General features: G+C 36.7%; 1 protein-coding gene across 1 annotated transcript in view; it reads right to left on the minus strand.

Annotated features, from left to right (window-relative positions):
• The window catches only part of LOC122335056 (extracellular matrix organizing protein FRAS1-like), a 63,526-nt gene extending 45,653 nt beyond the window's left edge, over positions 1–17,873 (minus strand). Inside the window, 2 exon segments of the mRNA XM_043232818.1 lie at positions 17,717–17,772; positions 17,867–17,873. Coding sequence (XP_043088753.1) covers positions 17,717–17,772; positions 17,867–17,873 — 63 coding nt within the window.
• Between the last annotated feature and the right edge of the window lie 2,132 nt (positions 17,874–20,005).

Below are 20,005 nucleotides of genomic sequence, written 5' to 3' on the forward strand. Positions count from 1 at the left end.
GAGCTGGAGACAGATGGATGTCAGACTTGGAGGACGACTGCAATGAGCCTATCTCTGCTCCCTCCAGATTCTACGGAAGGACCGGAAGGGGAGCTAGACATTTTACAAAAAGGGCCTGTACTAAGAGGATTATAAGCATATGTTTGGGATTAAAAAGTGTACTCCAGGTCAATGGTACAATTCACTTTTTCACTGCTGAAATACAACTTGTTACAGACAAGAATGGATTGTTAACCAGCAGAGCTCTTGGAAGCTAAGCCTCATGCACACAAGTTTGCATACTACAGCAGAATCTGTGTAGCAAAATGCAGTCTGCAACACATTTACAGTGCTCAAAAACAAAACAAAACAAAACAAAGCAATATATTGATATATTATTATGGTATATTATAATGGTATATTATTTTTTGTTTGTTTTTATAATCCCTCAATTTATTTATTTTATAATTCAAATTCTAAAAATATTTATACTATATCCAAATTTGACACTTTTGTATATCATTATCACTATTAGTTTGTAAGTCAACAATCGATTAACAGTATTACAAAATATATTTCTATCCCTTTTATTTATATTTTTCCCCTCTTTTTATTTTTTTACATTTACATTTTATTATTTTATTCCATTTTTTCGCTCGTCTCTTTTTCTCAGTTCTTTCTATATCAATTCCGGAAGGCTGTGGAGAATGTTTGTAACCCACACTCTATGTTTATTCATATATCTGTCTTTGCTTTTGTAAAATCCTTTTTATTGCTGTAGTTTTTACTGGGGTTGTTAGTTTTTTCCTTCTTGTTTTCTTTCTCTTTTTGTCTGTTTTCTTTTGTTTTATTTTGTAATGCAAGTCAAACATACTGTCCATTCAAGTTACATTACATTTTCACATTTTGGATTTGCTGCGTCTTCATATTCTCAATAATAAAAAAAAACAACAACGATTAAACATTAAAAAAAAAAAAAAAAAAAAAAGACAAACCTTTGTAAGAATGCACAGTACTGTGCCGTTTCATTATGCCACTGGTCTGTTTTATCACCATATGTGGAAAGCAATTTCTCTCTCTTGCTCTGGATGTGAGGAGCTGGAATCTGAGAGTTCAATGAATAAAAGATGATACGCACAGCTTGAGTTTGAAGTCAGTTACCAACACTACCATCTGATAAATTGTAGGAATCATAGCCCAGCATGCCTCAGAACCATGTTGGTCAAAGCTGTTTGCACATTGCATATGAACTGCATGCGGATGAAATTAAAGTGATATCGACTGACGAAAATAAATGTTTAGTTCATTCTTTAGTGCTTTTGTTAAAACATAAGTCCAGTGCTGACCAGATTTTAATTCCGATTGCTTCAAATTGCTTTTTGATCGTGACTTGCACTTTTAAAAAGCATGTGATTATTGCATTCCTGTACAAACTGAGCTGAAATTTCCACGACGGCGAAGAGCGTGGTCAAATGTTTGTAAAAATGTGGACATTTCCAAGAAAAGTTTGTTATTTTTACTTCAACAAACAAAACAGCATACATACTTTTCAAAGGCCACTTTCTACGTATAAAACATTTATACAAAAGACCGCAGAACCTCTGAAGCTCCATGTACACTTGGAATTACTGCCATTTGCCCTGAAATGCGAGCGTATAACAAATTTCATAAATAGCTGAGTAGGTAGTCACAGAGAGCTGGTGATTTTTCCACAGTAATCTGCTTTTTTCTTCTCACTACGCATTTCCCTGAAGGTTTAAAATGATTGTACCTTTTCATTTAACTTAACGCTGTGTTTGTGGATGCTGAACACAGATCAACATGACTGTACAAACATGGCAGCCTTAAAGGAATAGTTCACCCAAAAATAAAAATCACAGCATATTTTGCTCCTCTTCAAGCCACCCTAGGTGTGTATGACTTTGGTAATGGTGACAGGAGTATATGTGCATGCGACAACAGCTGTGCCCTCAGGTCAAGTATGCAACTACAATTAAATATTTCCATAGGCCTGAGTGAGCTCTTGTAAATTTGTTCTAACATCATAGGCAGATGTATTAAGAATGCGGCTATTATGTAAATGTAACTGAGTTACTATTAACCTCTTAACATACATTTCTCATTTTGTTTTCTGTACTTTGCATGCAAATCTATTCTAAACGTACCATTATTAAACATTTCTGCACTTCTTGAACAAAGTGAACAAAACCAGTGCTGTCAAACGGAATCATGATTAATTCTGTATATATATATATAAATGCATATAAAAGCATATATTTGAAAAATATTTACATGTATTTACATGTTTATATTTATATTCATATAATTCATATCATAAATAAATATTTAATATATAAAAAAATGTAAGTGTATACATGCACTTCTATTTAAATGTACATCATAAATATACACAGCACACACACATATATTATGTAAACATATTTTCGATGCAACTAATCATGATTAATGGTTTGACAGCACTAATCAGTGCAATCCTAAATATACAGCTCAAGCTTAAAAAATACAAATACAAATCAGCAACAATAATATTGTTTTAAAACAAAAATCTTAATACTATTGTTATAATTGTTATTTATAATAATATCTTGTTGAATTAAACCTCACAATAGAAAACAAGCAAGCAAAGCAAGTTTTTCCACACTCTACATTTTTGCTATGAGAGAAATGGCCATACCAGATAATTATGACCCAAAAAAAGACTTGACTGGCCCTGAATGGCACAGTCATTTCCTTTCCATTACAGTGTATTATCCTGCAGGAACAGTGCCTAATGGATACCGAAGTGTTTAGTTTCAATCAATTTGTCAGTCTGGAAATGAAAGAATGGACTGACTTAGGTATCTCTGGGATGGTTTATGGCTTACTGGCCAGCTGGTCTCAGAGTTTACAAGACTAAGGGGGTAGGTTTAGCAATTTAAGATGATGTTTTCAAACAGTGATTCGAGCCTCGATGGTCTGAGCTGAACACAGCTATTTCAATCAGTCCTCTCCCCTTCTAGTCTTTAAAAGGTCAGGCTAAAATCAATACCACCTACCACCTAATCCAAGCCACAAAAAAAATAAAAATAAACTAGCTGTCATATATTAATGCATTACCGTTTTCCATTCCGTCTGGTGTAATATTGACTTCTTTTGGTACATTAAAGCACATGCTGAGCTCATGCATTTTTGCAGGAATGATCCTTTACCTACACTCTCTGGACTGATAAAGCAGGTGTTCTGTTATATTTAATTCAGCCCCATCCGAATTTAGCAAACCCTGAGATACTCTTGTTACTATCCGGGATTATTTTAGAATACTGGCTTTGAATGCATCAGAAAAGCAGCTGACCCTGGCGCCACGGCAGGAAATATGTTTCTATTTTAACTTTGTCGAAACTGTATATTGAGGAAAATAATTACTTAATATGGAGCATTCACAGCATCGCCATTCCTAAACTACACACATTAGTAATAGAGTTCATATAGCTAGACTATTGTTGTATTGTTACATGTGCATACTGTATATACTGTATTCCATTACCATACTCATACCCTTTGACTAACAGTGGTACATGTATAGCATTCCTCTCATTGATTGCTGGGTGCCAGCAGACTAATGACTGTAGTGAGGTCGCCATGGATTGGCCTATATTTGAAATGCAAATATGATACTGCTGGCCAGCTATTTGTGACTCCATAAAGAAAACAGCCAACGCTTATATACCTCAGATGCCTTGTGCTGTATTCAGTGCCCTGTGCAACAGTAATACTGCATGCTTGCTTCAAACAGCATTTCTAAATAAGAGATTGCATACATGGAAGAGCTATAAAAAGAGCAAGCACGAAAATATCAGCGTACATTAGGTCTTATAAAATATAAAATCCTTCTAAGGTGTGTTGTTTTTTGTCGTTAAACCAACAGACTAAAAAAATGATCTTAAAAATGCTAACAGCACGTTTTAGAGAGGAAAACAGCTGACTGTGGGGAAAAACGAGGAGAAAAACAGAGCTAAAGTTATCCCCATGCAACAATGAAGTTCTTTTTTGCCCTGAGCAAAGACCTCAGAGATAGTCAGATACTTGAGGGAATAGGAGCTAGAAGCATTAGCAATGCTAAAGATGTAAATAATGGGAATGTGTTGGTGGAGCTGAGCCAAAGGCTACAGTGCGCTAACATCTAGTCTGAGCAACACTCACTGTCTTCTAGCATGAACTTAAAAAAAAAAAAAGCAATTCAAGCAACATTATACTAATTTTCTCTTGCAAATGTCAGCACATGCCCTCACACAGTGTAGCTCAGTGGGTGAAGGTGAAAATCCATACAAAAGACATAGCTTAACTATAAGTAAACGTGCATAGCTTGAAGGAACAACAGCCCACACAAACTAGGGTTTGAACTAGTTTAAGACCATGTAAACAACCTCAACCTCTGTTTTCACTAACTTGAGACATAAAATTTTATTTCGCTATAAACTTAAAGAGAAAGATCACCGTCACACTCATGTGGTTACAAACCTGTATGACTTAATTCTTAATTCTATGCGGAATACAAAAGAACATATTCTGAAGAATGTAACTGAACAAAAACAGTTCAGTTAAAATAACTTATTTTAAGACTATTTTGATAAGACTACACAGATTTTCTTTGTACTTCTTTGTTCTGTGTATTTATTTCTTTATGCTTGTTTATGTATATTTCATTATAATATTTTAGTTTATAATATTTACCTGAATAAAGAGAAACTTTTTGGCCTCATATTGACAGGAAAAGTTGCCTCATAGAGTTGTGCAGCGTGTGTTCATTTTCAGAGTTACTGGAGAAATACTTACTTTCCTGAGAAACTGAGAATAATAATTTATAAATAAATAAATACATTTTTTTAAAAGTAGTCTTAAAAAGATTTAATGTCACTAAACTTTCAATCTTTGGCAAATCCAGTTATTATTTAATCCTCAAAATTGCTGCTTGTATCAGCTTGGTATAATGTCAACATTATGCGTATGGAAAGACATAGACTGTACTACATGTTATCCTGCATGTTTGAATTATTTTGTGTGCAATATGCATCAAACACAGACAATCATAAACAACATCAATGCAAAAAGCTCATAAATAGAAATCATAAGGTTTAGTAATAAATGAGATATTGATTTAGAACTGATTTAGCTGTCTAATTTATTGAAGAGTTGAGGATGAACATTTTTACATTTAAGCATATTTATGGAGAATTGCAGGTGTGCAAACATAAAACAAACACTGATTATCTCTCTTTATGGAAATAATCTGCAGTTCACCCAGGTCAAGTAAAGGTTTGAATCCGGGTAAGCAAACAACGGTCAAGGACAGGAGCAGACAATGAGGCTTTGGTTTAATAATGCCAAATTTTTCGATCTAGTCGGGCCTCAAGGGGAGGCTTTGAAGTTTTGTTTGAGATTAAAACACAAGACGGGTGCCTTTGTTCCTAACAGCTCTATCAAGGAGTCGAGACCATTTTCAAAAGCACTTGTTCCCAGGAAGTTTTTCCTATAGATACAGATGTAGGCTCCTTTCAAAACACAGCCCTTCTGAGCTGACCTCCTCGAGCATGATTCATCAAAGTGCACCTTAATTACTTCGTGTTTGCAGTAATTCATGCTGAAAGTTAGAGAACATCTGACCTTCCATGCACTTCTTTCAGACTGAGTACCCAGAGCTGGAAGTATGCGTCTTTTTTTTTTTTACAACTAGGAGGTCCAAACAAATAGAAACAGAAAAGCCCAGTGGTAGAGAACCACAGGAAGAGAAAAGAAAAATGGACAAGCTCCAGGCAATGACTACGCCTCTGTGCTTACTCAGTCTGACAAGCAAACATTCACACAAGCGGGTCTATCAGCTTCCTGCGAGAGAAACAACGCTGAGTGTAACACATGCTAGTACATATCTCCCTGACCTGATGTTCTACAAATAGCTCTGAACAGTTGCACTATAGCAGCGATTGAGCACAAAGATAAAGCAGCTACGGACTTCATCTTTCAAAAAGAGGGAAAGGTTAATGGAAGTGACCACTGAAGCTAAGGCAAATATACAGTAGATTAGAAGCCATAACAATTAGCAGAAATCAAGACTAGGTCTATTCATAATGCTTCTGTAGTCTCTATAGTCTGAAGCTACATTTCCATTTCAGTTCTTGAATCCATAGTTAAAACACCAAAATTTACACTAACTACATTTTTGCAAAACTCTAAAATCATAAAATTCTCTGATACAGTTCAATGCTTCAGGGTGAACACTAGTGGCAGCAAAATTTCACTTCTGGTTCCTTTTCTTATAAATTATGTTTACAGGGGAAAATTATCAATTTGTATAGACTTGTTTTTGTGGGGTTCCTTGAACAGTACTATGCTTTGATCTAAAAATAATAGTGATTTATTTGGAAACTAATACATTTTGAAGTTTACATCAAATATTCAGCTCCAATAATCATAACCAGAATTGTGTTCATCTTTTTGATAAAACGGCTTTTGCACTTTTAATTCCACTTACTAGATACATTGAAGTCATAAAACACGCAAGGAGCAAGATAATACAATTTTTTGCAAAAATATTGCCACAGGCAAGTTTGTATAATGACCTTGGTTTGTAAAAAAAAAAATAATCAAAACAATTTGCAAATAAAATAGTGTTTTCATTGCCATTTCCAGGGACAGAAAAATAAACAGAGGTTTAACCACTGGGGAAGCAACTGTGTCTCGGTGTTTTCTTAACAAATAAAAAAAATTATCAAAATATAAGGATGGAAATTACAATCTGTGTCGACACTGACACGTCCCACACTTTGAAGGCGCCTTGTTATGAGACAACCTCAAGTTGTTCTGCTATTGTGGAGTCATCCTCTGACCTTTTTGTAGAGTTCAAGTGAAAAAATACCACAGGAAGGCAGTGAAGCGTGGCGCCAAGTGTCAGCTCTAGCACTGCTGCAACCTAGCATGTGTCGCACGTTGGGCAAGTCCCTGGACACACATAGCAGGATAAGTGGCTGCCCTCCAGAGAACTCCAGGCATCTTACCCAGCCCAGGCACACAAAGGAGCACAGCAATCCACTGGCAACACATCAAAGCAAAGCACTGTCGTTAGAAAAAAAAAACTGCTAGTGTTTTGTATACGATTTTGGGAGTTTTGGGACTGTGACCAAATACAGTGGACTATAACCGCATCCTACTTGAGAAATGGAATGGGCCCAAACACAGAAACTTTTGCCCCTTGAGCCAAGTAGATTTTGAAAGCAAGCAACTTTAAAAAACTCCATATCTCCACAGAGAACAAAAACGCTAAACTGCTTTTTTCAAAATGCATGCTGATAACCAAGTAAAAAAAGTTTTTAGGTTGAATTGCATCTGAACCCAAGTCTGAATCTCGTTTAGACAACCTGGACTCATTTTTAATAAAAAATGTATGTGATAAAAAAAATTAACTAAATAAAATAATCAAAACATGCATTACACACCTGGTCCTGGTGTACAAAATCTAGTGTCAGACTGAAGGAAGAAAATGTGTCTTCTCTGATGAACACCACAGGAAGAAAGCAGAATCCAAAAAACAAAGCGCTTGATTCTAAATATCCATCTCCTTTGCATGGAAACTAACAGTATGTAAATAAATATATATTTATTTATACTGGTGTAAAGAATGAGCAGAAGCAGCATGTGCAATTGCTAAAAATCAATCTTCATAGAAAGAAAAAACGCTTCACTCTATATAGGACAAGCATCATGCAATTGAGTGAAATAGCGTTTGGAAACACTATTCATCAGGGAGCCATTCAGAGAAAGCATGGCGCCTTCCCAGAGCAACAAATGAAATCATAGCCAAGTCAAAAATAGGGACAAAGCTGATAGAAACCAAAACCTTTAGGTTTTTCCTCACAGTAAGTCTTGGAAATCGAGATGTTGACTTGGATTTTATGGGCAGACTTGGAGTAATGGGTCTCTGGCATACATGCCTGGATAACACATCTGAAAATGCCCTAATTCTTTGAACCTTGGCGAAGCACAAATACTTGGAAGACAAGCGGGGTGGATCGTGAGGATGGAGGAGCAGGTTTTGGAACAAGGTCAGCTCCTTTAGAACACAGTGAGGGATTTCTAACAAAGGATGCATTCACAGTGACCAGTTGACTCACAGAAGCGGGATTTTGCACATAACTCAGCCTTGCCATCCCTTTGTGGGGCGCATAGTAAGTTTACAGTGACAAAAGGCTTCCCCCCTTTCTGCCCCCTGGGACCCCTCATCTCTGGCAACCACTTTCCTATTTAAATAATTTAAATGGAGGCAACAAAAAGTGCCCTGGTCCACCACATTTGGCTAATTTGGAGGATGCGCTCTTGTTGTCAAAGCTCTTTAAAAAGATAAGAACATGGCACTTGTAGCAATAATGGTATTGGATATGCCATGCCAGCAGGGTCGTAGACACTGCAGGGTCTTATTTAAAAAGCCAATGCAAATCACAAGGTTACAGTTTTGCCCGTTTACAATATGTTTCCTTAACAGAATGAACATTTAACTAAGGCAGCTGTCTTTGTTATTGTGCTTCTAATGACTCTACAAATAATGAATAATAAATCTACATAAATTTAAAAGTAATTAAAAGTGTTGGTATATTTGTAAAATTATGTAAATTTAATTGACGTTTGTATTTTATTATTTAAAAGAGTTAGTTCACCCAAAACAGAAAATTAGCCTGTGTTTTACTCACCTTCAAAGCATCCTAGGTGTATTTGACTTTCTTTTTTCAAACAAATCCTATCAGAGTTATATTAAAAATGATCCTTGCCCCTCCAAGCCTTTCCATGGAGATGTGACAGTGTGTTTGTTGTTTGGAAGACATGAAATAAAGTGCATGTATCCATAATATAACGTCCCTCACATGGCTCCAGGATGTGAATTATGGCTTCCAGTAGCCAATCCCAGCATTTTATAAAAATAAATATCTGTATTATATAAACATAATAAACACTTTTCTCTCACTTCTGCTGACTGAAGCAACCAGAAGTTCTGCAAGTCAATGACGTAAGGCGCACGGATGCTTTTCAAAGGAGAGTAAAACACAGGCTGATTTTCATTTTTGGGTAAACTAACCCTTTAATTGTATTTATATATAGTTAATGAGTTTTCTACTACACATATACACACACAAAAAAACACATGAATAAAACAATTACTTTAATTTACATAAAGCTATATGAGATAGAACTGGATATTTACACTTTTTTCATGCTGTGATTCATTGTTTTGCTCTCTCATCCATGTGGGAGTTCACATTTTCCTCTTTTTTTTAGGCGATATAACAATATAAATTTACAGTAGAGTGCTTGTTCAAGTTACAACACACCTCATCAGAATAACAAAACAATGCGCTGACCTGGAAATGACCCCCGAAAAGCAAAAGGAACTTGTATTTCAGTCTAACAACCTCTTTTACCTCCTCTTCTGCCTGGAGGCAACAGTCTTGTATATCACACATCTAAAGTGGCATCCAATGTTCATCACAAAAAGAAAGGACTGGTAAAGTAATAGATAGCGATATGCTACACTTTACACTGGGACACTGAGCAGCAGGTATTTTTTCAGTGATATTTGTACATAACCATCACGCAGACTGAAGTAAAGAGATGGAGGAAGTTCTGATGCATCTACCTTTTTCATTGTTCAATTGGAAAACAAAACTGGTCACCAAGTCTTGTCTTTCTTCAGGAGGTCAAAAGAGGTGACTTTTGTACATGGCTTAGCATGAACGCCTCTGGCGCTCATTAACATTGCTTTGTCATGACATGACTCTAGGGCAGGGGGTGAAACGTCTGTCTGGCTGACCTTGACTAAGCCACCGATTGACCATAACTCCCATCACAGTTGTATTTCTCATGAAAATGGATATGCAGAAAGAAATAACACCCTAACATGCATTGTTAAATTGAAATTTTAGGAGATTATTTATAAGCTACCCTAGGTCCTGTAATATGTCATTTTATTAAATGTACAGCACTACTCTTCAGTGTAACTATAGGATTTATCAATCTAAATCGCTAGGATTAATTACATCAAGTTTACACACCGCCTCCGAAACTTTGTCCGTCATAAAAAAATTCAGATCAGGTTCGATTTTTAAAAGGTTTAAACCCTGCCTGGCTAGCAGCAACGTTTAAGAAAGAAGACGGTTTTAGTGGCTGTTTATACGCATTGGGTCACATAAATGGAAAAAGAAAAAGCTCCAAAGCTTGTCCGCATATCATCAGATCAACAAAAACACATCTTAATACCAGGTATAAACAAGGCCTCTGTAATCCTCACATGCACAAAAAAGGCTCTGCTCACTCATTATTACACTGCGAACAAGAAGTTAAATCTAACCTCTGGGGGGACAGAAAGAGGTGGCTTATCTTGAGTGCCTCCGGTGCTCATTAATTTGGCTTTGTTATGGTATGACTTGAGGGCAGGGAGTGGAACGTCTGTGAGGTTCTTAAACCCAATTTAGGTTCTGAGCTACTGCTTGACCATAAAGGATGAGTATTTCTTATATAGGCACCAAAAAGGGGACACTAAATAAGACATTTGAGTTAACAAATTCAAACTGAAGTTAAGCGTATCGGTGTTTCTTGCACTATAACCACTAAATCTACATCGCTCCAGCCATATAAGACATCATAATTACCTAAGTTGTCATCAGAAAAGGAAGCGAGTTTAGATCGTAAAAAATGTTTTGAAGGAATTCTTATTTGATCGCCCTGCATCCATCTGATCATAAATACATCAATAAAACAGACGTTTTAACTCATTTTAAAATTGGTCAACTCCTTCTTTTTGTTGTTGTGATTTTTTATCTATGATTATTTTAAATCCTTTTAAGTAAAGCACTTGGAATCGCTTATTGTGTATATGCACTATATAAATAAACTTTGCCTTGCTTTCATCGTCACTGTTCAATGTAATGTGTCCTTGCTGAATAAAAGTATTCATTTCCTTTAACCCATTTTCTGAACCCTAACTTATATATACATTACGTGACTCTCTGAGTTGCTTCATGAAAGTATTTAAAAGGAATGACACCTGCATCACACCTGGATCCAGCTTATCAAAGTGAATGTGTTGTCAAACTTTTCCCCACGAGAAAAGAGTTCAGAGTATTTATACACGGCTCTTTTAGAGGCCCCTCACACTGAAGCCTTGTTCTTCAGCACTCATCGCAGAGAGAGAAAGCTTGAATGCTTTCACTGAATTGATCATTTCAGCAACATTTCACTTCAAACACCTCTTCAGCACATAGAAACCAAGTAGCCTATATCAAAGTCAAATTCACAGCAAGGTTTTGATTCTTTGTTCTCCGTCTATAACCCCTAAAATTTGGTTTAAAGCCCTAAAGCAAGCGAAGGAACTGAAAAGCAAATCTTCTATAGATGAATTACATTTTCCCATAAACATTCTCAGATCTCTTTATCGTGTTGATCGCGCAAATGGTAATTTTCACGCGTTATGCCTGTGAAATGACAAAACAGTCAATGCTAATGACAGATCAGCACTTGCCTCTGATAATACCTTGAAGGATTGCCCTCCCCTTCCGTACCTTTATTTTTTCCATAATCTTTCCGCTGCAAATTACAGTTTTCCCCATTAAGAGGCACAGCAGACTCTATCCAGGTGTTCTGCACCGCTAACAATAACTGTCATGACACCTGAACAGAGAGAGGCTAAGTGTAGCGTTCGTTTGATGTTTAAATGGATGACAGGAGAAGAGGAAAAGACAGGTGGTGAGACAAAGACAGCCGTGGGATAACCACAGGGAACGCTAAGAAATTGAGCACTAGCAGTCTCGCAGCGTTGTCTACCTGCAAATCATCCCGAAGCACAGGGACTGGCCATTAGCCAATGCTTGACCAGAGAGTAAAGACAGAAGACACAATGAACAAGAGCATTCCTTTCAACACGGAGACATCAAGAAAGCACAACGCCCAAGAGAAAGGAGAGAGAATGCCAGTTGCCTGAGCTACTAGACCATCAGCCCCAAAATCTTTATGATTTTGATTACACCAGAATCCTTAACAAAAAGAAAAAGTCATCATTTTGTCTAAAACAAGACATGTTAATATTACGCTGTGAAAAAGAAAAACCCAGCAGCTCAAAACATCTTTTGAGTACACAACTTTTGGGAACCAAAAGATGTTGTATAAACTTAAAGTTGGTCTGTGCTTTCATAAAACATATAATGTTTTATTTGCAGATCCAAGTTCAATAGGCTTGCACTTTATGTCCAGCCGAGCATCATGATGTGATGTAGAACTTGGGCTACATCTATTAATCCGGATATCATTTCCAAAAGCTCTTTGTCCACACTAGTGCTTTCAAGCTTTTTCTTATAGTTTCTCATCTACACCGAAAGTTTGGAAAATACTAAATTCACCTTGCTGCTTATTTGTAAAACCCCATAATAGCTCACTGAGCTCATGCAAACAAAGTCCTCGAGCTATTTTTTTGGCGGCTACATTTTATTTAGCAAAATATTTCACTATTCGTTGAAACATCCAAGGCATGCTCATTCGCGATAATATGTTCGCTCTAAAACACAAATGCCCTCATGTTTTGCCACAGGACAGCAATTGTGCGTAATTTTCATCTTTGCAGGGCTATGATAAGAAGAGTGCACAAAGAAACATATCTTTAGCAACAGTGAAAGTGAATAGCACATAACAGACACAATACCAAACAGGTCTCTATCCATAAAATATGTGTGACATGACTAAACATGCGTCATAGTTTTTGAATGACGTATACATTACAATGTATACATTACAATGCAAAAACAGTTTTTCAAATGTATCTACTTCTCGTTTTCAAAAAGCTCAATTTTTGCAAAATAAAAATGCTGTCTCTGTATGGACAATTTTTTTTAAATGTGTCTGGATTAGTGTAGGCATTGTCTCAAAAATGTGTGTGGCATTTCTAAGCAAACTAAAAGGTTATACTTGTCTACACCAAAGCTAAATGTATATAATCATTGAGATGGATGAAAATTAATCACCAATACATAACACCACCTTATATAATTCACAAAAAATGTAATCAAGAACACCAAAAAGAACTGAAATATTTATTAATTAATAATCTAATTTAATTATTTATTAATATGTCTATCTATATTATCATGTCAGCATATGTCCAGCAATACATATTTTGATGTTCATTTGATGAGCATCAAAACCAAATTTGACAGTGTGCTCATGCTGTTTAATATTTTATGCTGTTTATACTAAATAGCCTTTTCCACATTTGCTAAACTTTAAAAACAGAATTTGACCAAATTTAAATTGTTTTTTTTTTGTTTTTTTTGCACTGTAGGAATGCATGTGACAGGAAAAGTTTGGCCAATAATATAATAATTATTTATGTATAATAAGTAACATAATGGCTGTTACTGCTCCAAAACATTTTTAATAGCGGGAAAACATAGTAGGAAACTATTTTCTTTATTTACTATCCCACAGTTACTTTTGAAATGAAGTAATAACATCCATTTGGCCTCCTTAAAAAACAAGATGAATGGAATATGACTTACAAATATGAAAATAAAATATATACGCTTGTGCCACAGATCATGTTTACGCAGAGCACAGTAATATGTGTTTTACAACAATTTGGACAGATATAAATAATGTCACATTTAACAGACAATTAAAAAATTTAACAACCAGTTTGTGCCTGGCATTAGCGCAATCTGTCTTGGCTGGCCACTTGTGATGGGATCACCTGAAACATTAATACCAGGTGTAAACATTTCCAACCTGTCTAATTTCATTTATTCTACTGAAAGTGTGAAATGTGTGGGGGGTAAAATGAGAGGAAAACGCAACCCCCAGTGGATTTGGCTGCTGAACTGAGCTCGCGGGTGACGGCAGCTTTGAACAGATGAGATTAATGATGACTCTGGAACTTTGTGTGGAGGGTGCTGAACAATCGGAGGGCTTGTTTACCTTGAAGGCTCGCCACAAATGTAAGCACACTTAGTTTGCTGACTCGGTTACACACAAGAAAGAAGGCAGAGGCCGTCTGCTATTTCCAGCAGACAAGATAAAGAATGCCTGTGTCCAGCGGGAAGGCATGGGGCAGCACGACCCCAAGCAGATGTAACAGCATTCTATTAATACACCCACAGGTTGTTTGTAGGATCTAAACACCACTGAGAAGCAGGGGCTTCGGGGTTTACAGGGCAGCTTGCTGCTAAAAAGACCCTCTAACTTCAACCCAAGTTAGGCACAACCAGTTCAACTGAGGACAAGCTTTGAAGTCCTTTCATTTTTTTAAAGAGAGCTTGCGTAGCTAAGCATGTAATTTCCTAATCTTTGAAAGGTTTAATGGCAAAAGAAAACTGGAGGAATCTTCATATGAAAAGATAATTATAAAATACTTCCATTCAAAGGCAGTTTACAAAACCACAATGAGAATGAGACTGATTACTTCACTAATGAGTTCAAACTTGCTCTCTGCTACAGTACACAGACAGACGATCTCTACACACACTTCCTGTCAAGGTTTGCCCCCCACACTAGAAATGGTTACGAGAAGGTCCATTACGTAAAGGTCACTAACCTTTAGATCCCTCACTTAACCCGCCTACTCCATTGTGTTGATCTGAACCCCCACGTCTTTTTAATTCACATCCAAGTCTTAAAGAAACATGCTGGGGCGCTTTTCATTGGGGAGGTGATTTAGCAGGTAAAATGTAGAAAATTGATAAATGTAAAAAACTAAAAAGAAATATATATATATGTTCTATAGACTACTGTTCAATGGTCTTATCTTATCATTTAGCAGAAAGATGTATTAAATTGATAAAATGATAAATAAAAACATTGATAATGTTACAAAATTATTTTTAAAATAAATTCAGCTCTTTTTGCTGAACGTTCTATTTATCAATCAATCAATTAATCAATCATTTTTATTTATATAGCGCTTTTAACAACACAGGTTGCATCAAAGCACTGTACAGTACAATGTAGAAGAGTACAATGACAATTTATCATAAAATCCAGAGAAATTATTCAACAAAGAAATAAAATATTTTAAAACACTTATAATATATTGCTATTCACATAAGTGCCTGGTTGAGCGTAAGAGAAGGCAGTGTTAGTTAATCATTAAGAAACACAAGACTAAATATATTTTCTTGCGTCTGATTTTTAAAATTTGCATTATGAATAGTTTCTTACAAAAAGAACATATAGTCCAGACTCAGCTTAAAGACGAACAAATAAACTTTTACACATTTCTTAGTTTCAGGTATCAGCTGTACTTCTTAAAAGGCTACTAAATAACTATATCAGACTAACAAAGAAATACATTATTACATAGTATTTACACAATATAACACATAATACACAATTATGCATCCGCTCACACTAAAAAGTCTATCTGACTGACAATAAACTCTATAAATGATTGGTTCTGTGATGTTTAATCTTTTGATTGCAGTGCATATGTTAGCGGTGATTTGGGATGCCCTTCAATTTTAAAGAACAGTCCTGCTATTAAGGAGTTCGAGTTTGACTATAAAGCATTGCAAAAGCCTGCCATGTGTTTGCCGTCTAATTCCCGCCATTTAAAATGGCACCGGTGATAAGGAGCCATTCATGGGGTGGATTAATATTTCCATAACAGACACCAGCGTTTCTCTTTTAAACTGGCAAAACATCTCAGGAGTTTCATTCAACACTATGAAAAGGAGCTTTGTAATAAAATTCCAAGAAACAATCAAGATAAAGATCGCGTAACTAAATTGTATCACAAATCACGCCTAAATTACTCTCATAAATGCCAGCCTGGATTGAATTGATGCTGATTATAAAAGCCATTCATTTTGCTGCATGAACCTGCCAGAGGCTTGCCTCTAGTTAAGTTCATTATCAAACGTCGCTAAAGAACGTGGAATTGGAAGACAGCTTCTTTGGCTGGGGCTTAATGTGAGATCCCTTGTTATCAGTTGGGACTTTCGCCAAGACCTGTAGATTTGATGTGTAAAGATCACTTTTACCAGCAAAACAAGTGCAAACTTAGTCCTGTCGTGTTGTGCGGCAGACCACACCGTGCAGCCTTTGTTTTGCCACTGAACAGGGGAACATGAGCAAGAACCAAAATTAGGCACTTGAGGGGGAGAAGGCTGGAGCCAGAGACAGGCCCCGTCTGGCTGTCTTTCCTCGGGCTACCATCTTTCCGCACCTCTGTTGCTTCACCTCCGCTTGTCTCCATGGAATTCACAGAGGAGCCATGTTCAAAAACACAACGGAAACAATAGCAGGGGTGAAGTCACAGATGTGCAGATAAATACAAGGAGATGCTGAATCTCTAACGCGACACTTTCGCAAAGATTCCCTCTTTAAATGAAAGCGTTAACGAGAATTCAACTTCACCCGACAAGTTCATCCTGTACAACGGCAGTCCTCCATTCCCGAAAAGCTCCAGCTTGTGGAGGATCAGCAGGGAAGAAATTGTAGTGCGTGAAGTGTTGAATCCTAAATGTCAGAAGGAATCGTGTCTGAACATGAATTATTCTGACTGCCAGTGATTTGACTTCTGCCAGCAGCTGCACTTAAGGCAGAGCGACAGGTAGCCGAACTCAGGTGTTATCTTCGGGAGTTCATTTCTCATGACATCTCATGTAACGCTGAACCCCCAGATAGAGTAAAATTTTAATCTGAGGAAAACCAAAGTCAAATCAAATGAAAGCCTCATAAACATTTCCCTATTTGACCCAGCCAAACATCTATTTATGTACTCATCCATACCCGAAGTTTGTTTTACCCTTTCAAACTTCTCAAACTTATGTTCAGCTTCGGAGCAGCATGAGGGTGAGTAAATTGTAATCATTTGAACTAAAAATGTGCCTATTTTTACCCTTTTAAACAAAGAGATAAACAGTTCATCACAACATAAATAACAAAAACATTAGACAAAAGTTGGTTTAAAGCATTTAAAGCGAGCAATCTGTCCACAGTGTTAGACAAGATGCTAACCCGCTTTAACAAAGAGCTGTAAGATAATCACTCGGCGTGAACTGAGGAACAAAAGGCGATGACCTCCAGACAAACAACTCAGAAATGGTACCTTCAAGCCAGAACTAGATGTTTAAGGAGGTTTTAGACAGTTCAGCCTGCTTGGAGTGCTTGTCTATTAGTCAAGCAGAGTGTTTGCTTTTAAGAAAGCATCTCTGTGCACGCTTGAAGAACAATTCAAAGTCTGTGCTCTGTTTTTAGCATCCACAAAATCCCAAATACAGGAATCTAAAGACTGCTAAGCCACTTTTTAAACATCCCTGCATGCTCTTTACCCAACTAGTTTGCCATATTGCTGTTTAGCTCAATCAGTGGGACAAAATGATACGTGTTCAAGGGGCCAGAAAGGGGTCAAAGCAAGTTTGGTACCTAAAGGACTGCAGGATTACCCACTAAAGCCATGTGAGGTAATCCACACTAGTAAGCGTATGGAAAACCTCATTCATTAACAGAGCATGAACAAATAAAACAAAAAGGAATGTCAGTTCTGTGAGGTGTTTTAATGCATGTTTTCATGTAAAAGTCTACAGGTTATTAAGGTTAAACTTCAGATTCAGGTGCATTGAGAATGATAAAAACAGACCAAGAATTAAATGACCGGTCTAAATGTAAAGCTAAACACAGTCCTTGAACATTTCAAAAACATGCTAATGAGGTTTACAATGATGAGAACCTCCTCCATGTTTCTTGAGGTCTTGAAGCCCTGGGCTTCAACCTCTGGAGAACATGGCCGAAAGACATCATGAATGAACATCAATTACTGGTGATGGTCACACTGTTAATATATCTTAATTGTAGTAACACTGTATACCTTCCATGACTTCATTTATTGGGAGGTTAAAGGTGATGGTTATTTTTGAGGTTACAAAATAAAATCTCAAAACTTTTTTAACCATACCTGTATATCCTTAGCGACTTTGAAATGTATAAATTCTGTAAGTAGTCAATTATCAAATAGTTTTTTTGCTTTATTTTTACATTGACATTAGCTAAATGTGTTATTTTAAAGCCAATCAAACAAGCAAAATCTACGCCTTTTCCCTGTTTAGTCAGTTCTATTCTTGAGTTGCCCTACATTTCGATTGCTTAGAGGCGGACTACTTGCAATGCAAGGAATTTGTGCCCTAGGGCATGAGTGATATGTTTAGATGTGGTGTTGTACCTTATTTCAGAGTGTGCTGCTGAATGGAAAGGGTGAGCACTATTGCAATGGGTCTCATTAATCTTTATACTGTATTCATTGCAAGGACTCTTCACAGCAGAAACGCACAAAACTGCAGTTTTCTTCCAGTGCCTGCTAAAATGAAATTAACACTCCTAAGATGCCCCCGCATTTATCATATCATCTTCTGTTTTAGTTCAGTTGCATTTAACACTCTCTGTTTTCATAACGCTGAAGGCTGAAGGAGAAGTCATAAATAATGACAAAAAAACTTCAGACCAACTGCCAGAAATAACTCTCAACAGGCTCTTCAAATTACAGATACATGTTCAACATGTCACACAACAATAATTACATATTCATGTTCTACTTCATGACACTGTTACACACAACAAAAAAAAATTCATTTCTGCCTGCATTAGAATTTTTAAAAAATTGTTTAGTGTCACATGATTCTTCACAAATCAGTGGGTTCTCTAGAAATATTTCTTATTATTATCAAAGCTGAAAAAAGTTGTGCTGCGTAACATTCTTTGATGGATTTTTGATGAACAGAATGATCAAAGGAGCAGAACTTGACTTGTAACAGACATTTTCTGAAACATTGTAAATGTCTTTATGATAACGGTAACTTTTGATCAATTTAAAGCAACCATATGAAGGTATTTCTTTCAAGCTTCCATACCCCATCCTTGAACGAGGTGAGCGACAGTGCACCTTCACTATCATTAAACGAAGGGCTAAAAAGTTAACATAAAATTAAATCTTTCCAGTATTACCAATACAGCGAGAAAATAAATAAATCAAAAAAGGTTTTGACTGGGTTTAACCATTCAGTTGTAATCCTAACTAGTGCTTTGATTTTGCTAAAAACTTCTGAAAAGAGTTTGGAGTCATAATTGCTACTTAAATCCTCTCTTCTTCCATATCAGGACTCTTTGGCTCCTTGTCCAGGTGTTTTGGCTGACTTTTCTTTTGAACTCCAAAGATTCACTTCCTGACTCCCCTCCAGCATGTCTCCACCTGTCCATGACAGTCTTCCCGAATCTCTCCCCCTTTCCCCACAAAGCCTCTTGAATCCCACAAGAAGCCATGTTAAAGGGAATAATGCACACGCCATACCATTCGCTTCCATTCCCAGTTCTCCGGGATTGAAGGAAGGAATCCTCTGCATGCGTTTACGCTACTTTTAATTACTGTCATTACAGCAGAGACAGACATGTGTCATTACTCTCCATTAAACCACTTCCAGCGAAAACCTGTTGTGCACCGCAGTTCGAATGAAACTTGTGCTGAGCATTTTTGCTGGATATTTTCTCTGTAACGACAGAGAAATTGCTTCCATCCGCTTACAATCTCAATATATTTCTGCAAAGATTAGACACACGTTAATATCCAAACCATTAGCTCTGCAAGAAACAACAATCTCATCATTCAAAAGCACAAAACGAACAGGAATCTGAGAAGTGCTCTGCAATTTGCACGGAGCTGTAGAAGAGACAACTGAATACAAGGTATCTTTCCATCTCTAAGATATATAATCTAGACCATCTCCTCCTCATTACCATTCACAAAGTCAGCACATGTTCATTATTTATGAGGCACTTCTCCTCAAATACATCTGTAGTGACTGTGAGACCTATTCTGACTGATACTTCATCAGGCGATTCCTTTCAATGCCAAGGCTGTGAAAATGGGCTTTTAAATAATTAACAACACAATGTCTTGCGTAAGCGGGCCAGGGTTGTTGCTTAAAACTCCAGAACTCAAGCGCAAGTACATTAATCG

This window comes from Puntigrus tetrazona, unplaced genomic scaffold, assembly GCF_018831695.1.
Source record: "Puntigrus tetrazona isolate hp1 unplaced genomic scaffold, ASM1883169v1 S000000696, whole genome shotgun sequence".
Lineage (NCBI taxonomy): Eukaryota > Metazoa > Chordata > Actinopteri > Cypriniformes > Cyprinidae > Puntigrus > Puntigrus tetrazona.